Source organism: Protopterus annectens, chromosome 2.part2 (assembly GCF_019279795.1).
Source record: "Protopterus annectens isolate FY-2018-M chromosome 2.part2, PAN1.0, whole genome shotgun sequence".
NCBI classification, from domain to species: domain Eukaryota; kingdom Metazoa; phylum Chordata; order Ceratodontiformes; family Protopteridae; genus Protopterus; species Protopterus annectens.
The window spans coordinates 141,972,811-141,995,502 of NC_056730.1; the positions used below are offsets into that span (position 1 = coordinate 141,972,811).

The 22,692-nt window shown below is 38.0% G+C and overlaps 2 protein-coding genes across 2 annotated transcripts in view; one reads left to right on the plus strand and one right to left on the minus strand.

Moving 5' to 3' along the window:
• The window catches only part of ERCC8 (ERCC excision repair 8, CSA ubiquitin ligase complex subunit), a 747,007-nt gene extending 736,926 nt beyond the window's left edge, over positions 1-10,081 (minus strand). The window contains exon 1 of the mRNA XM_044063815.1: positions 9,764-10,081. Coding sequence (XP_043919750.1) covers positions 9,764-9,840 — 77 coding nt within the window. The 5' untranslated portion in view covers positions 9,841-10,081. The remainder of the gene's footprint in view (positions 1-9,763) is intronic.
• A 77-nt stretch (positions 10,082-10,158) lies between these two features.
• Positions 10,159-22,692, plus strand: part of NDUFAF2 (NADH:ubiquinone oxidoreductase complex assembly factor 2) — a 1,030,824-nt gene continuing 1,018,290 nt past the window's right edge. Inside the window, exon 1 of the mRNA XM_044063816.1 lies at positions 10,159-10,415. Coding sequence (XP_043919751.1) covers positions 10,301-10,415 — 115 coding nt within the window. The 5' untranslated portion in view covers positions 10,159-10,300. The remainder of the gene's footprint in view (positions 10,416-22,692) is intronic.

Genomic DNA, 22,692 nt, shown 5'->3' on the forward strand with positions numbered 1-22,692 from the left:
GGGTGATGTGGGCATGCACATTTGTGCAAGGAATATCCATAGCACAATCTGCTGCTTAAGCTCAGAGCATCCTGACTTCTGTGCATGTGTTCAGTGGATCACATCAGTGCCCCTTCCAGGACAGGACATCCCCATGGAAGGAGATATGTACATGTATAGCATACATCTCTTGTAGGTGCCCTGAACTGTTCAGCAGACCCCATATACACAGTGCTGAAACTTCTTCTGGTGCCATATCCCTACAACCACATACAAATGCATGCTCCCACACACTCACATTCCTGCACTGTCCACCACCACCCAGTCACATAACAGTGGAGATACCACCTCTTCCTTGGCCAAACTCTCCAGCTTTCTACAATCCCCCACCCATGCCTCATTCTCACACACATGTACTTGTGGACACAATCATTAATACTCAACTCAACACCCACCACTGCTGACATGCAGCATTCCAACTTGTGTATATGAAGAACAACTGAGCCCTGCCTTAAGTACTCTTGTTACTGGGATAGCCTGTATCTAATGCACAGTGTGTCAAGGCCATGCAGGTTACAGCATTGTATCATGATAGCTTTGCATGCATAATTTTTTACTGTTATGTGTACTACTTATTCTGTCTCATAGTTATGAGCCAGATCCTGCCTCTTAGCCATTGCTATGCACCTGTATCTGTCTGGCATAGTTGATCCCTGCTGCTAACTCCTCCACAGGCCCCTTATCAGGTATCTTCTTTATTGCTGACTCTATGACTTCCTCCTCCCAAATGACTCTGTGCTACTGTACCTGTTTTTGTAATAAATATGTGTAACACTGCACACACTCTGCAAACATTTAAATGCATGTCCAAGATTTATACTGCAGTGCACTATCAAACATCCAGATAGCAGAAATGGGCCTTTACTAGGCTTGCCACATGTTCGACAATGACTTGAGTCTGTGACAGGGCATTACTGTATGCAGTCTTTGCCATGATATGTGGGCTCCTAATTGGTTAGCCATGGCTCAAGGATATACCTTCCATTGCCAGTAAGATGGCCTTGTGTAACCCGCCCAACACAAACTACTGTTATAAACTGAATATGTGGCAGACACAGAACTCACAAGCACTTCCTGGGTAGCCTTATGACACACTGCATATCATTCTCCTTTGTATTCAAGACTGACAGCTGATGGATCTCCATACGGTTGAAACATCATAGTCTTTGCTCCCCTTGTAGGGCCTTTATTGCAATGTGAGTGCAGTCTACAGCTTCCTGTACCTCAGAGAAATAGGCTATTTCACAAAATGACCTGATAGTGTTGCTTCTCTTTTCTATGATGCATGGGAACAAAATATGCTCCCACCACATATGGTGTATCCTTGAGCCAGGTGCCTACGAACACCCATGTTCCCTGCTGTAAGTTGAAAGGTCCCTGTAGTTAGTATTCTGAAAGCCACACAACTTGGTGTCCATAGGGATAGCACTTCACACACCCCATTGGTTTGTAACAGAGGGAGACAAATCTCAACCAGCTCCTGCTTGCTGTCTCTATTTCTGTGACGTGGCGGGCATGGCATGTTAGATGCAGAAGGATGACTCTGTGTTGGTGAGCCTGATGATGTGCACCTGTGTGACTACCGGGAATAACAGCAGCCTCTTGCATATACATATTCACTAATGCTGTGGCTACCCTGTATGTTTTTGCAGTCTGTTTCTTGTAATTTCAGGATTTTACTGTGGTCAACAACTCTGGTGGTAGCATCTCTCTGCACAAAACATATACGTTTCTGAATCATTCTGCCACCCTCTTATGCATCTCCCATTCATAGGTAGGTACTAGGCTATTGGCCCTGGGGACTATACAAGCCCAGCCAAAAAGGTACCCTGGCTTTTGCCACCCAAGAAATTATTTTCCTGTGCCACTGTCGAGCAGAGCCACAGAGGTGATCCCCGGGGTGAATTTCCTATTTCCCATCCAATCTTCAAGATTTTTCTTGAAGAGTGCTAATAAGGAGCTTTGTTTGATATAGATAGGTAGTTTATTCCATACTATGGGAAGTCTCTGGGACAGGAATCTATCTCTCTGGCATGTTCTGTTTATTGTGGTGACAAGGTTTAAGTCCCTAGAGCGTGTAGCTCGGAGGGATTGGGATTTCTTTAAGTGGAGCATGTCCAACAGCTCTGGGTTTGACATAGCTTTGTATGTTAGGCAGAGATCATCTCTGAGTAGGCGATATGCGACGGAGTAAAGCTGGAGTTTTTTGAGACGGTCTGCGTAGGGCATCTGTTTGAGGCCGGTAATCCTCTTTGCGAGGTATTTCTGTGGCTTTTCCAGTTGTTGTAGATGTCTTGTGAGGTACATACCAAAAGGGGCGTTGTACTCTATAGTGGGTCTAATGAGTGATGAGTAGAAGGGAACAATGACCTCTTTTTTTCTGGATGAGAAACCTTTTGTAATGAGATGTGCCACATAGAAAGATTTCCTGACTACTGTGGCAATGTGATTATCAAAGGAGAGACTAGTATAGTACCGCCTATGTTGTAGTTCATGGGTACAGAGTTTTTACCAAAGGGGATGACAAAGCACTTTTTGGCATTGAGCTTGAGGCCATGGCTTTGACACCAGGCATCTGCCTCAGTGAGGTCCTTTTGTAGGATGTTCACATCGTTAGGAGTTTCGTTTATGGCTCCTAGTTTGCAGTCATCTGCGAACTTCGTTAGCCAAAGACCTTCTGTGTTGGCCTGTACTTCAGAGAAGTAGATAGCAAACAGGAGAGGACCCAGGACTGAACCCTGTGGTACTCCACTTGTCACTGGTCTGAAGTCGGATTTGGAGTCTGTCCTCATTGTACTCATGTTGCTCAGTTCCAAATCATTATACTCCCAATAGAATACTATGAAGGCTGTGGTATTTCACGGCCTTCCATTGTCACTCTCAGTCTACATCTGAATCTCTCCCACCCAGCGTGTGACAGTCTTCATGCAAAACCTGCAATCATAACATGAAAACTTTTTCTGAATTCCAAAGACTTATACTTCAAGTTTTACAAAATTCAAATTAACAATATGGAATATTTCCTCAGAAATAGGATAGTTTATTTATTTATTATTTATTAGCATTTCTTTACTGGGATAGTCCGACTGGGCATCAGTAGACCTTTTCAGAGGAGGCCCAGGGAGAAAATCTCCACAAGAATATTACAAAGTAAGACATAACCATTACAAATACAATATTCAATGAAATTTACAATAAAAAGTAGAAAGTAAACAGACCCTATACAAACATATATATGTTAAGCAGATACTATTAGAGAAGTGGAGGATTGACAGATAACATAGGTGCTGTAGAGCTAAATCCTGTTAGTGAAAAGATAATTATCATTATAGAGTTAAGGATTACTATTGAAGAGAGCTGCATTGTGAAAGTATTAGCTTTAAGAGTAATGTGGATGAACAGGGTTAATTAGCGAGGAGGAATGGTAAAACTAAAAACATGTACTGCTTGAGAGAGAAAAGGACTTAAATGAGGAAAAAACTTGAATTGGGTCAGTAAATATAACAGGAGAAACCAGTATTCACATGGTAAGCATATGTCCATTTTGTTGGTAGTAGTCAGTCAGGTGTGATGGTTAAGCTGTAGTAGGTTATTCATGGGCTGAGCAAGGGCAGAGCCATTTATCTAATACTGCTTAAATTCAGTTTCAAAGCTGAGTAGGGTACTAGCTGACCAGAATTCAAGTGGGATTGAATTCCAGATTTTTGTGATATAATTTGACTATAGGGAATCACCAGCTGAGTTTTTAGACTTGAGTATGGAGGATAAGTTTATTTTGTGAGGGAAGTGAATTTGTCCGAGAATAATGCTGAATAATTCCTGACAGGGTTGCATTTTTGTGGTTTATATACAATACTGTGGAGCTTGACTAAATGTGAGTAGGAGAGCTGGTGAAGGACTGCTAGCCATTTTAGTTGATGTATGGCAATGCACTCCTGGGTCTTATAAGGTCAGTTTGGTGCAAACACAGCAACTTATTGCACCTTTAGTCCAGTTTGCTTTAGTGTGGCATATAAATTGGTCTAGATTTTACACCCATATATTAGTGTTGGCAACAGGAAATTGGATGCAATAGGTTTCTTTTGGATGCTGTCATTGACGTACTGTAAAGTGTTCCCAATTTCTGGTGGGTCTTTATGGTGGTCTGTTGTATATGAAGACCATAGTTGAGGTTATAATCTATAGTGACTCCTAGTAATTTAGTGTGCCAGACAATCTGGAACTTTGTGTTACTTAGGGAGGTGATAGTCTAGAGGAGGAAGACTTCACTATGTGTTTTATGGAGGAATAGATATAAGTTTGTTTTACTTGGAATTAGAAGGATTGTCAGTTGCTGAGCAATGACTCAACTGAAGTGAAAGAGTACTGGGTTGTAAGTTAAAATTTGGATATATTTTGTGCACAGCAAATGAGGCTTGAGTTGTCAGTGTATTAGATTAGAGACATGGCTAGATGGAGGTTGTTTGTGAAGATATTAGGAAATACTGATAGATATTGTGTAAATTAAAATGCTTTTCCCCAATATACTGTGTGTACAGTGAAAGGAAATGTGCAAGGCCAAACAGCAGTTTTCAAAATAATATGCTTGCTTTCAAGAACAGTTATGTTCTGCTTAGATATTAGTAACATATAGCTGTGGGCAATATATGCAGACAGGTCGAGTGAAGCAAAGATGATGTGGAGAGACTTTTGTGAAGTCTTCAGATACAGCGAGAACCAAAAAAGGGCATGAAATAACCATGGACTTTTTCATGGCACAGACAGAAACCAGAAGAACAAGTCACAAGGACATTAAAAATAACATTGGTTGAAAAGAGTATATAAACTGGACAGTATGTTTCATTCTGTGGTGACGTCTTAGACTAAGTGTGCCTTAGTCTATTCATCTGTCTAGCTGTGTTACAACAGAATTGAAATAGCTCTGACAGAATTTACCGTTTGGCAAGAATTTGTTCTGAGACAAATACAGTATAACAGATACAGTAGTACGGAGTTTGTCTGGTCTTCTTCAGTGACATTTCTTCAAAGGCAAAATAAAGACCTCTGCTTGACATTTTCTTCAGTAAAGAAAGAAATATATTTTTTTCAAATACAAAACCTAGAATTGCTCTTTGTGGGACCCTGACAGTTTGCTAACAGTAAAAGTATAAAAATAATAAAGTACACACACTTGTATTGAATGCTGATTAAAGAACAATTATTCAGCAGACAAAAGTCATACGAAAAAGTGTCTTGAGATTTCAGCCAAGATTATGATCTTCTTACTAGTCAGTAATACTTTTGCGAGTTAACAAATTATAAATACTAAACTAAAAAAAAAAATATCACACTGTGTTTTGTGATTTGCATTGCTTCACATTTATTTTATGGCAATGGGGCAGAAGCTGTTCTTACGGTAGATAATGTGTTAAACTATGTTGAGAGACCTGGAATCTGTTTTCCTTTTTGTTATTGTTTGCTGCATTTGTACACACTGTTTAAAGTACAGTGTCCTAATTATGAAATGCAAAACAATCTGAAAAAGATGAGGCTTCAGATGTGTAAAGTTAAAGTAAAGATTATAAATGCAATTAAATTTAGGCCACAAAGATCAAATAACGTCAAACAAGAGAAAACAATAATGACTATAACAGGTACAAAAGTAAAAGTGGAGAAAGGAAATGATTTTTTTTTCTTTTTCTGTAAAACCGTGTCTTGGGCCATACTTCTGTATAAAATAGAAAATTAAATATGCAGAGCAAATGTAGATAACTAAAAATGGGTCAAGTCATCACAGTAAAAAGAAAAATTCAGTCCTCATGCAAAAAAATGTTGGCGCCTTCACAGTTGAGCAGTATGCTCAAATTTGTATATACAAAAGGGGCCACTGTATTCAATTATGGGTATGATAAGGAGGAATATAATGGTATAGATAACTTATTTAGAACTTGAAGATAAGTCCCTTAGAAATTACGTGGGACAGATAGAAGGATTTCCTGACTATGGTGGAAGCATAATAATCGCATGTGAGAGACAGTTGTCCAAATAAGTAGCCATGACTTTTATTCTAGATCTGACTGAAGAATGGGAACAGCTTTTGGGCTGGAAGCTTCTATGCTATACTTTTTTTGCATTTAACTTGACACTGTTTTCAGTACGACAGGTATGTACATATTTAAGCTCTTTTGCAGCAATTTAGTTTTAGTGACTGAGCAGATAACAGTGCCCGATTTGCAGTCATCAACATACTTTGTCAACCACACATCAAGGATATTGGCTTGGATGTCTGCAAAATAAATGCCAAACAGAAGAGGGCTCAACACTGATCCCTGTGGTACCCCACTAGTTACAATTTTACATTTAAAGAAAGCACTAGCAATCTTCACTACTTGGGGTCTGATGGATGCCCAGTTCCAATCCAGCGGACAGCATAGGGGTTAAATTAAGCTTGGTTACATTAACTTATCTAACTTCAGTAATACTAGCATTAACAGTGAACAAAACTATAGAGTTTAAATGCAAAAGTTGTAATACACAGTACTTCTACTATACCATCATATTAAATTAAAACACATTTTCTTTTTCAGCTTTAGAGTTCTGCAGCCAGTGAGCATGCACAACTGTGTACTGCTTGGCCATCACAAGCTAATCAAATCTTAGTTAAACTGTGTTTTGTAACTTATTTGAAATTAGTTGTTGTTGTCTTTTGGCTTTTCCCGGTTAGGGGTCACCACAGCGGACCTCCGGTCCGCTAATGACTGGCAGTAGATTTTCACGAACGCTGAGGTGAAGGCACGCCCATTTATGCATGTCTTTCGAATGCCCACCCAACCACGGGGAGGACATGCAGACTCCACACAGAAGGCACTCCCAGCACTCCAGCCGAGAATCGAATGGGAGAACCTCTTACTGTGAGGCAACAACGCTACCGCTGCACCACCACTAATTCTGCAAGAAATTCTAATTTCCATTTAATGGGGTTTCCAAGTTGTATAACTGCAGTCTTTTTGAACATCTACCCTCTAACTACTATCCAATACAGTGTTGACTTGTATTTTCCTTAAAGTGTAACATTCCTATTTTGTCAATATACTTCTATACACTGCATAATTTTGGATTATAAGACTTTTCTTTTTTTATAATTTGCCCAACTTGTCTTTGTAATAATGTTGTCTATTTTGTATGTGGAGCTTTTCTCCAGGGCCTCCGTTGAAAATGGGCTCACACCCAGTCAGACTTTCCAAGTAAACAAATGTAACATAAAATAAAATAAAGTAAATAAATATTCCAGCATGCATTGCATGGAATTGACACTGCAGATCAAACAAAAATATATAGTTCTAATTGGCTGTTTATTATCTGCTGTACTGTATAAAAGTTGCAATTTGATCGTTTTTTTACTATGGCAAATACTTTCACAATTTATAAAAGTATAAAATGCAGATATAGAAAATGTAAGATTATGCTCAACAGGGTTTTAAGGTTGAAAGTAATTTTGTCACAAATATGTAACATAAATAAGGTATAAAATAAAGCTTGCTTAAATGCAGAAACAGAGAGTTTAGTAATATGTGATCAGATCAGCATTCATACTAAATGACCATGGCTTGGAAACTAAGGAATCTGCTGAATGGCCATTTTTCCCTTACAAACTTAAAAACAGGATGTATGCAAGAGCAAAAATGCAAAATCTGCTTTTAAAGAATGGACAATGACACTGTGACAATGTGTTTCCTCAAAAACACGTTTTTCTGCATGGACAACAGGACATGTTTATCAGCATTGGCACAAGAATAGATGTTCTTATACAAAGATCCAAATAGAATACAGGATGTTCACACTGTCAGAAAAGCTGGCTTCTTATAAATTCAGCAAAAATGTGACAAGACATTGTTAAACAAGGAAGCTTAAAAATAATATTATCAAGTCAGCATTTGCAACAGCATCTGCAACAATTAGTACTGTTTCTACAGGATGAGCAATTCTCCAAAATAGAATACCAAGAGGAAATGTATATGTATGTGCATGACTAAAATTGTATATAAAAATCTGTATGAATCCAGTTATGTTAGCGGTATTGGTTGAGACACATTTGTCTCGAGGTAAATGTTTCTCTCACATCATCTGTACTATATGAGAAGTAAAATGGAACAGTACTTTAAGCTGTAACAGAAGTACATGTGGTTTATTATAAATGTTATTGGTTACTGCTCTTAAAGACAGGTGCTGCAAAGTATATTCGCTCATCAGTTTATATTCTGCAAGTTTCTGTATGCAACAGACTGTGAATGCAAATATAACCAGACTTTGATTTTTAGCAGAATCCAGCCAGCAAGACTGAGTGTCTTAAGAAGACTTCAAATCCATCACAGTAAGCAGCACCATATAATTTTTCAGAAAACATACAGTACAAATGCATACATTCATCACTATAACTTTTCAGAATACTGCAATATTTGCAGATTAACTATTGCAATAAATTCTATTTTTACTATGTTAATGAGTGTTCCAGTATTTCAACACAAATTTAGTAAGGCTGGTCAGCACAGAAATAATCTCGAAGCATTTAATGAGCTGCTCACTTTACATAACAGTGCAAGGTTCCATCTCAATCTATTGTGTGACAGGGACATACCTCTCAAATGTTCAGATTTTCACATAATGTCCAGATTTTCGCCTCATATTTTTGTTCTGTTCCTCATAAAATGTGTGTTTTTCTGGCAAATCACTGAGGATTGACATCAATAAACAATGACAAACATTCGAGTTTCAGACTTTGTATCCGTCAGAAAACGCATGCTAAGACAAATCTTGTTGTTCTAACAACTTCCTAAGTTAGTAAGAACAATATTTAAAATCCGTCCCCATTTTTAGGGCTTTGTCCCCTCATTATTTTAAGCTTTGCCCAGATTTCGTGCCCTAAGGAGTTGAGCTGTATGGATAGGCAGCATCATACCTCTCAAGTGTACCTCATTAGGGGGAATGTTCCTCATTTGGGGCCTTAAAATATTCATGTTCCTCGAAGTTCCACACTGAAAGGGTCTGTCACACATTCAGTGCTAACATTTTTTTAACTGATATCCTTAGTAAATAGAACTGAATCATACTCATTCATTAAAATAACTATCATATAATTAAAAATATCACATTCTAACCATCCTATAAGCTTCCTAGTGTGACAAATCTTTTCAATGTGGAACTTTGAGGAACATTGACTTTTTAATACCCAGAATGAGGAACATTCCTCGTAATGAGGTACACTTGAGAGGTACGATAGGGAGCAAGCCCTTTGATCAAGCAGTTCTCCCGGGTTGCCCCTGGAAAAGGACACGTATATCCAACTGGCTTAGTCGGTTAACAAGTGTATAAACAAAGTCATTCCAGAATTGTGATGTTTGCAATCAATTAATACATAAATAAAAAATGTGGTACAATAGAAATCCATAGCAAGTGTTAAAATAAAACATTCTAAACGAGAATGGTAGATTTAAAGTAAAGCGATGCTGGCTATGATTGCATACAATTTACAAACCATCGTTAATACTGAAAAGTATGAAATACCCAGACTATCCGGGACGAGAAAATAAATGATGACATAGCACCACTGCTTCAAGAGATTAAAACGCCTACCATTTAATAATTTCAGCCCATGTGTGAAAACAATGACCGATATGGGCTAATAAAGAAACCCTGCAAGAATATACAAAATACACCAGCATTTGAGTTGACAGTTGTATTTTCTCACCTCCGTGTGGCTTCAGCTCTTTTCAGTCTCAAAGGATCTTCAATACCGATCTGGCGAGACGACAAAAAACCTAACATTTTAAGTAAGAAATAAAAGACATAATAGTTTGATTTGTGTACATATGGGTAGACACTGAATTAAGTGTCATACTACCCAATTACTGCGACAAACACTTGCGCACATAAGAAATTTTAAATATAATTTGGCCAATAACTAAACTGGAAGAAAAGAAACACATTTTAAGATTATGTCGCGCTAAGGGTGTAATTAGTAAGTACTCCATACTTTAAAAAGGTAAAGACGTGCCATATTGTCAAACAATCCGGCAGACTGTTTAGCAAATGATATTAGGAGAAACCAGTGTTTGTAGCCAATGAGAAACAACCTTGCATGGATTAGTCGTTACCATTGAGTGCTGGGGTTAGCTAGATTGTACACTGGTTATGACTGTCTGTTATCTCGTGTAGTACCTAGTTATATTGGTAAGAGTAGAAATGTGTTTTTTTTTTTGTGAAGTTGTGACTGTGATTTGGAACAATGAACAAACTCCGACAGCTTATTCAAATATTTGCTGGGCCGGTGAAACATCTTATTGGGACGGACCATTTAGGAAATAAATATTATTATGTTCCACGACAAAAGTCTTGGACAGGTATGTTGTAATCACCCAGTGTGCTTTGTGAAATAATGGTCTCTGTGAGCAGTTCACTCTCATACAGAAAATAACATGTTTTGTTGCTTGGGATGTTGTAATTACTGACGGTGAAGTCAGCCAAAGTTGCGCTGCCACACAGGATATATGCACAAGTGCATCTGATCGTATTTTTTTATTTCATCTAGCAGTAGCTTATAACCTTGCAGTCTCGCTCACAGCACTTTCAAGGGTAGACATAGTCCATCTAATATTCGCGTGTGTCATAAAACAGACAAGGGACAGGCTTTTTTTATGTATTATTTTTTGACTGTTGACCAAGTTAATTTTTCTAGGCTACTCAACTGTTTTCAAAGAGTACTCAAGGCGTAGCTCTCAACTGCTTACCATCAGAGTCTGGTACAAATCCAAAATTAAGCAGGTACACTTTAGGTTATCAATCGTATTACGGTAACTTGAGCAGTTGATAGAATAAGCTAAAGTAAACTGATAATGAGTTTTCTAAAATAAAATAAGTCTGTAACTTGTATTATTGATATTATTTATTAAGTCTTAGTAATCCACCAGCTTTTCTACTAAAATTATTAGTTTTAGGAAGGGACAGAGCTAAATTTTGTACCAAAATCAGAAACGTTCCTAAGCATTGTGGACGGTTGAGAGGTATGACTGATTGTGATTTTATACCGATTAGAAGAAATTTGAACCCAGGACAAAATCTTTTTTGATAGGTGGTATCGGCTCTATGTCTGTACCGTGGGACCTGTTTAACACCATGTTAAAGTGACAAAGGGATGCAAAGGTTGCAGTTTATGAGGGGATAAAATGATTTATCATTTTTGTCAAACCTTTTTCTTGACTAGTGTGCCTTTTGTATGTACTTTTCTTATCCTTCCTGCTTCCACGTGGGTACTTGCCATACCTGTCAAATATCCAAAGTTTTACCTCATATTTTTGGTCTATTCCTTATAAAAATTGTGGTTTCCTGGCAAATCACTCAAGATTGAAGTCCCCAAGTAATGAGATACACGAGCTTCAGATTTCATTTCCATCAGAAAATGCATCCTATCAGAAATCTTATTATATAAACTTTATAAATGTATAAGATCATTTTTTAAATTTAGAAAATTTCTATAATAAGATCAATATTTAAAATCTGTGCCTATTTTGGGGCCTTTGTTCTCCCATTATTTTAGACTACAGTAGTCTCCCTGTTATCCTGTCTTGCTGGGACCGGACCTTAGGCTGGATAAACGAATGACTGGTTAATCAGAAAAAGTATACAAAACAGCATTTCTAGGTTATAACTCAGCTAGAATAACTGGATTTGTGTTAGTATGCATTTTTCTAATGAGTATGAAGTCTAAAACTCAAATGTCTGTTGTCATTTAGCCAGGGCTACAGCAGAAATCTGATGGACAGTTGAAGAGGAGACCAGATAAGGAGGAGTCTATTGTATATCCAGATTTCTTATGCCAAGATGTTGAGAGGTATGGTTAATCATAGGTGTACTAGGCTAATGGTACTGGAGCCTTTGCAAACCTAGCTCACAGGATTACCCTGACATCGTGTCACCCGACCTTTGTTCCCAGTGCCTCTGTCGAGTAGAGCCACTGGAGTGATCCCCAGGGTGAATTTTCTATTTCCCATCCACTCATTAAGGTTTCTGTTGAAGAGGGCCATTGAGGTGCTCTGCTTGACATATATGGGAAGTCTATTCCATAGCAAGGGCAGTCTCTGGGTTATGAACCTGTCCCTCCTGCACGTTCTGTTGATTGTGGTAATGAGGTTGAGGTCACTGGAGCGTGTGGTGCGGAGGGATTGGGATTTCTTCAGATGTAGCATTTCTAACAGAGCTGCATCAAACATGGTTTTGTATGTGAAGCAGAGATCACCTCTAGGTGATATGAGACAGAGAATAGTTGGAGTTTTTAAGAGTGTCCATATAGGACAATTGTTTAAGGCCTAGGATCCTCTTTGTGAGGTACTTTTGCTACCTCTCCAGTTGTTGCAGGTATCTAGTGAGGTACATGCCAAATGATGCATTGTACTCTGACTGGCCTAATGAGGGAAGAGTAGAGGAAGACAATGACCTCTTTCTTCCTGGACGCAAAACCTTTAGTAATGAGATGTGCCACATAGGACTTTCTGACCACAGTGGCAATGTGGTGGTCAAAAGAGAGGCTGCTGTCAACCTGTGTTGCAACAGTGTTCAGTGCATTCCCAAGGATGTACCCTAAATTGTGCCTGATTTGTTCATGTTCATCCTTTGACAGACTGGTGTTTCATCCAGGATGGGTTTCCTCCCTTCAACCCATTGCTTGCTGGTCTAGACTTAGACTCCCTAGCAACCCCAAATAGGATAACAAAGGTATTGAAACTAATGAATGACTGCATTTATTATCCAGCCTTGAGGGTCTGTGTGATAAAAAATGCATAAATCTCAACTGTCCATATTTTTGCCTTTTATTACGGCCTGTTTCTCAAAAAAAAATTGTGGTTTTCTGCCAAATCATTGGGGATTGATATCAGTAAATGATGACAGGCTATGCGTGCTAACCGAAAAGCTGTGATTCTAGCAACTTTCTAAGTTTATAAAGCAGTAATTTAAAATCTTTCCCTGATTTTTGGACCTTTGTCTCCCTATTTTTTGCTTTGTCCAGATTTTGGTAATGAAGAATACTGAACTGTGCCTAAGTCATGGTTCAGAATACGGATGTCGGTATTGCTGACCTTATTGAGATGCTGGTAATACAGAGTAGCAAAACATTGTTATTGATTAATTAAATTAATTAGTAATAGGGCGACCATGGTGGTGCAGCAATTAGCATTGCCACCTCACAGCAAGAGGTTCCCTGGTTCGATCCTCGGCTGGGGTACCTCCTGTGCGGAGTCTGCATGTCCTCCCTGTGGTCACGTGGGTTTCTTGCGGGTGCTCTGGTTTCCTCCCACACCCCAAGGACATGCTGTAGGTGGATTGGACACTCTCTAAATTGGCTCTAGGCATTGAGTGTGTGTGTGTGTGTGTGTGTGTGTGTGTGTGTGTGTGTGTGTGTGTGTGCCTTCTGCGGAAGGTTGGGTGCCGGGCTGGCAACTCGACACCGTAAAACTCCACTGCCAATCATGTGCGGACCGGGAAAAGCCAAAAGTAGAAGAAATTATATTAATTAGTAATAGTTAAATTTAAATGAGAAACAGTAATAAAGTAAATTTAAGCAATACTGTGATAGTCTTTCTTCATATATATATATATATATATATATATATATATATATATATATATATATATATATATATATAGTGTAAGGGTTTTTAAGTACCTGTCTGTGCTTACTGTTTTCTCTTATATTTGGGTTAAATACACATCCAAAAATGAAAAATACAAGTGAGCAAGCCTATCACACAGACCCCCAAAAGTGGATAAATACATTTCATCAAAGTGCTCAAAATCAATGACCAGGGACAAATCAGTATCATATGTCTCTGAACTCAAATGATGACACAAAGTACTTCTACTTCTCATCACGGAAATAAAATGCAATATAATACAAAATTCTTATCTTTCAACTTCATTCATCATAATTTTCAACAAGAGACATAGGAAAATAGTAATGACTGATAATGTTTCACTTACTAATTTTGTTTGTCTATGGTGCTTAAAATCTTAAGATAACAGTTGTCCAAATATGCCACTGCTGTAACATTTTAGTTGCCATACAGAGACACCATTGTGGTTTATTATTCTTCATTATTGCCCAGATTTCTGGCCATAAAAGTTTGAGAGGTATGTGGTAGTGGTAAATATATGTAGTTCGTACCACCCTCTAAGAAATATCTAGCAGGTTAGCTGTATTTAAATCCATATATGCATACAAAGTCTAAAATGAACTGAGGATGTGATCCCTGAAAGCAGGCTAATTATTAGAAAGTGTTATGAACATATAACTGGGCTTCCCTGAGCTATGGATGCTAAATAATGTCCATGTGATTCTTTACTAACCACTCCCACCCGCCCTTTTCTAGAGTATAGAAAAAAGCCCATTCTGTAGAAGATTTTGTAAGGACAAATGTTGTATGCCTCCATAACCTTCTACAAGGTAGACTCCACAGTAGTGGTCTGTTCTGTCTCAGTTTTGAGGTGGAAAGGCAGTGGCCAGTCACTCCAAACAATGCAGATTTGATGGGTGTATCTCTCATGTGTACACTTGGTGAAGCATTGGGAAGAATAATGCAGCAGGCCTATGAAAAATGATATTGCCTCAGTTTTGGAAGGGAATGTTTCATCTAAGTGCCCTGTCCTCCTCCTGAAGTGAAAGTTATGGCCTCTCTTGTCTCCATCAGAGAGACTGCACCACCTGTGGTGCCTTCAGGTGTGCAGTATCACCCCCTCCACGCACCTGGAAGAGGTGTACAGGCCACACCCCTTTACACAGCTCTTCTCCCCTCCACTAAATGAATCCCAGTCACCTGGTGGCGATCAGGTTTCTATATATCTGTGCAATGTAGCCAGGCTAAAAGACATTTTAATAAATTAAACTTTCAATACTTGTATAGATGGTTTCAGGGTTGGCTATAATTTTGTTTGTATAGTTTCTTCAGTCATTTCATAGTTTGAATGTACTGCATAGCGTTCAAAATGCATGCTTCAAATTAAAGAAATAAATTGTAGTCCCAAACAAAGTATTTAATATCTTTTTAAAAACAATTTGAGAGGTACACCTGAAATACAGAGGCAGCCTGCTCCAGAAACTAGCAATGTAAGGAAGTATAAATTTAGCTCTCAAAGCCATTTTATATTTAGGAACTTGTAAAGTATACTTACATCCTTGAGATGATTTATTGGTCTGTAGCTTATCAATATTTAATAAGAGTGGAATTTTTCGTCACGGAGCACACAGTACACTAAACACACTCTACTTCATAGTCAGAGATAACTTATTTAATATATATTGTGTTTTTCTAGGAGTGCTCTTTAAGACAATGTTTTGCAATTGCTTATTCTTTTCATAAACTTCCTATGGATACTTTTGAACAATGTAAGGTCACACTTTGAATAAGAACAAGTAAAGGAGTTATATTCAATAATGAGTCTAATGAATAATTTTATCAGAAAAGTTGCTACCCTACTGCTGAAAAGTTTTAATAATAATCCCATAATATGCATGATATGGGAGTGCCTTGTAGGTTAGGCATACAGGGCCTCTTAATAGTTGGTAGGAGACGTAGTAAAGGGATAGGGCTTTTAGTTGATCTGCATAGGAGATTTTGTTCACGCCCTGTATTTTTTGTGTTGGGATCCTCTGAGACTGCTCCAGCTGTTGTAAGTGCCTGGTTAAATACATGCACAGTGCAGTGTACTTGATTATTGGTCTGATGAGGGCTGAGTACAGTGGGCTATAGGTTCCTTGGATCTGGATGTCATTCCTTTACTTATAAGCAGTGCCACGCCACATAGAAGGATTTCCTCACCACTGTGGGTACATGCTGGTCAAAGTTCAGGCTGCTGTCTGAGTACTTGGATCTCTCACTTCTCGGTCCACTCTTAGGGGTGTGCTATTACTGCTGTAATTTGCAGGGGTATATGCTTCCCAAAGGTTATGATGCATTTTTTTTATTTTGCATTTAGTGTTAGGACATGACTCTGGTACCAATCATTTGTCTGTTTCAGACCTTTTTGAAGGATATCTACATCACTGGGGGATTCAGTGATTGCCTCCAGCTTGCAGTCATCAGCAAACTTAGCCAAAGGCCTTCTACGTTAACCTTGACTTCTGAGAAATGTATTCCAAAGAGAAGCAGTCCCAACAATGAGCCCTGTAGCACACCACTAGTAACTGGCCTCTTGCTGGAGCTAGAGTCTCCCACTCTAGTAACGTGTCTTGTCCATGAGCCCTTTGATTATCCATCTGGTGGCGTAGGATTTATGCCAGTTTTGTGAGTTTATCTATAAGACCTGGGTGGAGAATTGTGTTAAATGCCTTAGCTAGGTCAAGGTGCCAAGTGACTTACTCAAATAAGTCCATCAGATTGAGCAGGCATGACCTGCACTCGGGAAAGATGAACTGGGTTGGGTCCAGTGTTTGGAGGTTTCCCATGTCATAGATCCATGATTATTCTTTCCATGGCATTGCATATAAGACTAGTTAAACTTATGGGTTTATAATTTCCTGGATTTGTTTGATGGTCCTTTTTTATGCAGAGAGATGACTGTTGCTGTCCTCCACTCCACGGGGACAAAGTCAATCTGGAGTCTGTGGTTACATAGAGATCCTAGTCGACCTGATAGGTCCTGTTTCAAGCTATTTAAGAGGCATCCTGGAAAGCTGTGTTTTTAGCTTACGAGAGTGCAGTGGCAACCTGTTCTTTGCTGATAACTGGAAGAGGAATGGTGAAGGGTATTTCTTCAAGGGTAACTGGAGGCGATGGGGAGATGAAATTTGAGCTGAATTTATTACCCAGCAGATTTGCTATATTGTCTGGCTGGTATAGGTGTTGCCATCTGCAACTAATCCTACACATTGTTGGATGTTGCCCTTAAGATTACAGAGATATCTTATGGTTATCCTAAGCTTGGGAGGTTACTTTTACCTAAAAATTTGGTTTTGAAGACTTGACTAGGCTTTTAATTTGCTTGCTTAGACTAATGATGGAGTTTTTGCTCTGTTGTGCACATTTTTGCTACTTGTAGACAGAATTTTATTTCTGTTGTATAGCCTATTTATACCAAGGTGTCTTGTTTTTGTGGTTTGTCATAGGCTTATTTTGGTCTTGTACTGCTGTTTCTTTGCACTTGTTTTCTGGGTTTGGGGGAGCTTGGAAATTAGCTGTGCCATCACTTAACTGGATGTAGTTTGCCTTATAAAAGTTCTTAAAGGTTTTGGGGTTAGGTGGGGGTTCTAGTTTCATATTTATTTCAGAGGAGATCACATTGTGATCTGATCTAACCAGTGAGGACATCACACTTATAAGAAAGCACTGCACCCCCCACCTATTTGTGATTACCAGGTCTTGGATATTTGTATTCTTGTGGATATTTGTATTCTAGTGCAGACTAGCTGCTCCAGGGAATTTGTATTGACAAAGTCTAAAAATCTTAGAGCCTGCATGTTAGTAGTTGTGTATACTCCCCAGTTAATGGATGGGTAGTTGAAATCACCGATGAGTATAGTGTTGGGCTGAATGGAAAGTGAATCTAGTAAAGTCAGGTATGATTTATGGTTTTCCTGGTTCATGGTGGGGGTCTGCTGTAGCTAACAAGGATATGGTAAGGGATTTTTCACATGGTAGTCGGACGTAGAATAGATCAAGCGTGTCCTATTATTTGACCAGCCTTGAGGTGTGCTTATCCTTTATGTAGATGGATACACCTCAACCTTTTGCCCTTTCATGTATCTTTCTTGCACATTATTCAATGTTTCTACTTGCAAATCCTGATATTTTATGACTTTGTGTATCTGTGTATGTGAGACATTGTAATCACTAGGTGTAGCGATTTCTGTGATCAATATTACAGTTATCTTTTTCTCATGGACTACTATATGTGGTTTTCTCGCATCTGTTTTTTGAGCTGTTGGTAATGTGTGATTTTTGTTTCCTTCTGGTTTGATTTCCATTGTTGCTTGACACCGGTTTGCTGTTGCTGAACTAAGTGGAGAGGTCATCTTAGACTTGCTCTTCCCACGTTTTAAAACTTTGACTATATTTGGATCTGATGAGATCAGCAAATATATATACATTTCCCTCGACTGTATACATGTTATCAGTTTTAAGGAGGTCCATACCTCCTTCAGAGCGTGGAATATATAACTTGTATCATTTTGATAAGCATGAAACATTTTTCTTGTTTTTCTGTCCAGCTGATCTAGTACCTCTTGGGGGCTAGTCAATCCCACAAAAACTGTTAAGGTAGAACAGGAAGAGCAAACTTGTTTATAGCTTGGACTTTAATGATGTTAAGGCTGTTGATTTTAGTTTTCTGACATATTCCTTACTGAGTTTTATTCACATTTGTTCATGTTTTATTGCCTTTTCTTCATCATCTGCCAAATATTTATAAATTCCTTCCTGCTCAAGTTCCTTTATATCACATTTCTATCCCAGATTGATATTTTCTTGGTACTGTAACTTTCCTGCTTTAAACATTGCTTTTGCACATTTATCAAAACCAGATAGCATTCTTGTATCATCTGAAAAGTTTTAACCACTTGCGGTTGTGTTTTCAACTCCTCAATCTGGTTAACTTTGCAGTTTAAGTCCTCCACAAAAAGTAGATAGAAGTCTTTAAGCAATGTTATTTTCTGGGAGCCAAATTGTAGCCAAGATCTAATCTGTTAAGTAAACAGCTTAATGGGTTAAGGGCAAGACAGAACAGCAGTGGTGAAAAAGAATCCACCGGGAATACTCCCTTTTGAATTTGTGTCCCTGGGATATAAATTTGCTCTTTGTCATGGCTTAACTGCAAAGTGGTTTGTCACTGTAATGTAACTGATCAATGTAAGATGTATCTTGTACATCTGTAAGCACTGCTTTATCCATGAATGCGGTTTTTACGGTTCTCCATTATGCTGTCTTTATTTAGCAAAGGATGATACTTTGTTCCTTATGACTTTCTTTTGTTAAGCTTTTGTTCTATTGCCATAATTGAGTTTTCTTCTAAGTGATTATAAACTCTGCCTGCATCAGTTCCAGTATATAGTTTGCACATTGTCAGAAGGCAAGTTCTTGGCCTGTATATTTTGGGATGGATTACAGGTTCACTCTTAAGGAGGAATAACGTTTTTCCTGCTGTTAACCATGTTAGTGTCTGTTTTGGATGCACATATAGGTAATTCTTACTCAGAGCTAAATGTTTGTGTAAAGATATTAATACATTTAGCCACAAGTTGGGTACTGCATCTGGGCCTAGGGTTTTCCGACTAGGAGCTTTTCTTTCATTTTTGTTTTGATTTCTCTTGCTGTTACTTCATCCCATTTCATATCCTGTACTTTTGAAATCCTTACAGTTTCTTTTAATTTGTATATCCATTCAGCATCTTTGTTGTGTTCCCCAGGGTATTCATAAGTATTTCTCCAAAATGTGTCTTATTTATTTATTTTTTTTTGTGGTGGTTCCATTTCTTTTGCTTTGTTTCTCAGTTCTGTGTATAATTCTTTTGGGTTATAAATTGCTTATTTTGTAATTCTCCTTTATATTAAACTGCATATTTTCTAAGTTTTTCTGCCTGTGCTGATATCTTTAGTTTATTATTTACAGTAGTGTGTGATAGATCCTGGTCTGTTTTGATACTGTGTTTTGCTTTTTACTACATCTGTTTTTGTAAGTATTTTTGTTGATCTGTTCCCTTTTCTGCATTCTTCTAACAGTGATACGTCTTGTCTTAATTGCCTTATAGCTTTCTATGTTTGATGCTTCCATGATGACATTTTATTTCCTTCCTTCCTTTCCCTTTTTGTTCTGTTTTTATGGTAATAGTTCGTATGTTATTAATTTAGATGCAAAGTAATATATCCTATTTACTTCTGTTATACCACATGAATTTGTTTCGTTTACTGTGTTCATCTGTTTTGTCCGACTTTTAACATTTTGAGACTTTTTTTATTTATGCAATCTGTTTCTTTCATCAATCTTAATATGTCTATCCATCTCTATTAAATCAAGCAGCTCTTCCCTTAGATCATTGAGAGCACATTTTTTTTGCTTCCCGTTTTCCTGTGGGCGTTGTACAGAAAGCACCAGAGCATATTCCTGTGACATATCCTGTTCATTTGCATCCTGCATCATCTGCTGCTCCTACATATAGGAACCCACTGGCCCATTACTCCACAACATTGCCTGTATCAGAGCTACCAGTATTTACTGCTTCTTCCCTTGCAGTGCAACTCTAGTTGAATTCTGCTGTCATACTGAAGGCTTATGAGCATCCTCACGTGGCAAGTCATCAGATGCCTCCCATTCCACCTGTTTCTCCATGGTTTGGGGACTCTTTGTTCCATCATGTTGTGACACTAGTCCTTCAATTCACAGGTAATCCATAACTTGAGTTTCAATTTGTTTAACTTTACCTTATTAATCCCCTGTTCTTTGTTCTCCTTTTGTGTTATTTTTTATTGTGAAATTTTCCATATCTGAGTGCCTTTGCCTGTATTTCTCTTCAAATATCTGTGGAGCTGCCCTTTTGTACTGATTAGTTTAGCTTTCTCCTTTGCATGAGTATTGCACCATAGCAAATGTCTTTTTTTTTTTTTGTTTTCCATTTTTCTTTCTCGTACCTTTCAAAAATCTCTGGGTTTTCTTTATAATATCGCACTTCCTCTCTTCTTTTTCCAGGCGGCCCAAAGTTTCTTTGTTTATGTAATGTTTTTCATGCATCCGTTGATTTGAAGATTTTGATAATTTTTCTTATGCAAGTATTTTTCTTTACTCCTGTCATATATCACATATGAGATGTATGGCATTTGGAGTGGTGCAAACCGGTGCCCACTCAACGCTATGGATGGTCTGATATTGAGCATGCTAGCATCTCTTTATTTGGGTTGTTTTTATGGAATGCATTATAGATGGTACAACTTTGAACTTTTTTTTTTTCTTAGTCAACATCCCTGGCTATTACAGTCTTTCTTTCCCAGTTATTTTTTCCATTTTACTATTCACAGATATGGCTTATGTATCTTTTGCAGCATTTGTGTGCTCAGAGGATTGGTAACTTATTTTTCAGCTTTGAACATTACATCATAGGCAAAGTTTATTTGATTTTCTTGATAGACAAGAGCCTGATGTTGTTTTTTATTGATTTATTTTTTATTAGACCAGCATTTCATTGTGATGTTTTTATGTACCTACATTTCTAATTTCATGTCTGACCTTTCCTGAAATTATTTTACTTCCTCTTCTGTCCTTGAGTAATTACTAGGCATGTAGTCCATGGGACCATAAAGGCGACTAGCCCAATTGCATTGTCTGGTTAAGTGACTTACTCAAGGTCACACAATAGGCTAATGGACGCTAATGGAATCCAACCCTGTACCCCAGGAAGTAGCTTGTCAACAGCTCAGAGCCTTGGCCCTGTTTGATAACTGCAGTGTTAGCAAAATCATTTCTTGTTCCTTTTCTGAAAGTTCCTTGTGCTTTCCTTGTTGATATGCAGTACCCATTATATCTGATATATTTAGATCCTCTCCCAATCGGAATTTCACTTTTGGATCATACTTTTGAGGATTAAATAATGTTTTCTTCAGTCTTGGAGGTGTCCCGTATGAGGATTTCATGAATATGCTGTGTCGTCTGTTTCTAGCTAAGCTTAATTTACTTAAGACTCTTCGTAGACGTTCTCACTTCTCAACTCTAATGCTGTTTTCTGCCTGATCGTATCTCTCTTTTGTGCATATGCAAATGCTGTCAATCCAAGACTGTCTGGTGTGTTGTTCTTTAAGATTACAACTCATAAACTATTCAGACTTCATCTACTTGCAACACAGTTGGATTGTGTCCTAGCTGGCAGGCCCAAGCAGTTATTTAGGAAAGCTCTAAACCTTTTTTTTTTTTAATGAAATAATATATTTAATGCATAAAGGGAAATTTGCATGCATGAAAAGAAATGTTTGAACCTAGAGTAGCTGTACAACTAGATTCCTCCCCAGCAGACTTAGTACTTTAATACAGTAAATGCAACCGTGCACAGTTTATTTAAAGGTAGCAAGTGCACTTTTATTTATTTTATGTACTGACTGCATTCAAGTTGTTTTTCACATCTGTTTGGGGAGTACAGATGAGGACAAATAGCAAATAGTCTAAGCAGAAACACGGACTCTAACATGCTTGCCAGCATGGTTAAACCTAATTTTAGAATGGGTAATGTCCCTGGGTGCAGCAGTTAAAATTCCTTACTGGAAAATTGCATTGTTTTATGCAAGTTTAAAATGAATTGGGAGTTAAAAGGTAGGTGTGTGTGTGTGTGTGTGTGTGTGTGTGTGTGTGTGTGTGTGTGTGTGTGTGTGTGTGTGTGTGTGTGTGTGTGTGTGTGTGTAGATATATGTGTGTGTACGATGTATTTTTGTTGATTTTTGAGAGTTTTTTTTATTGAAGTGAAAGTCTAAAAATGTGGCATGGGTTCAAATGTAGATGAGAATTGGCAACTACATAAAGACCAGTCTGCCAAGCATTAGTGCATGCATTTAAGCTGCAAGTTTGAAAAAATTATGTATAATATGTGGAAGTAAGTTTTTTTTATCTGAATAGCTGCTTTAGTATTAACATGGAATGTAAATGGTCTTGCAAGCATTG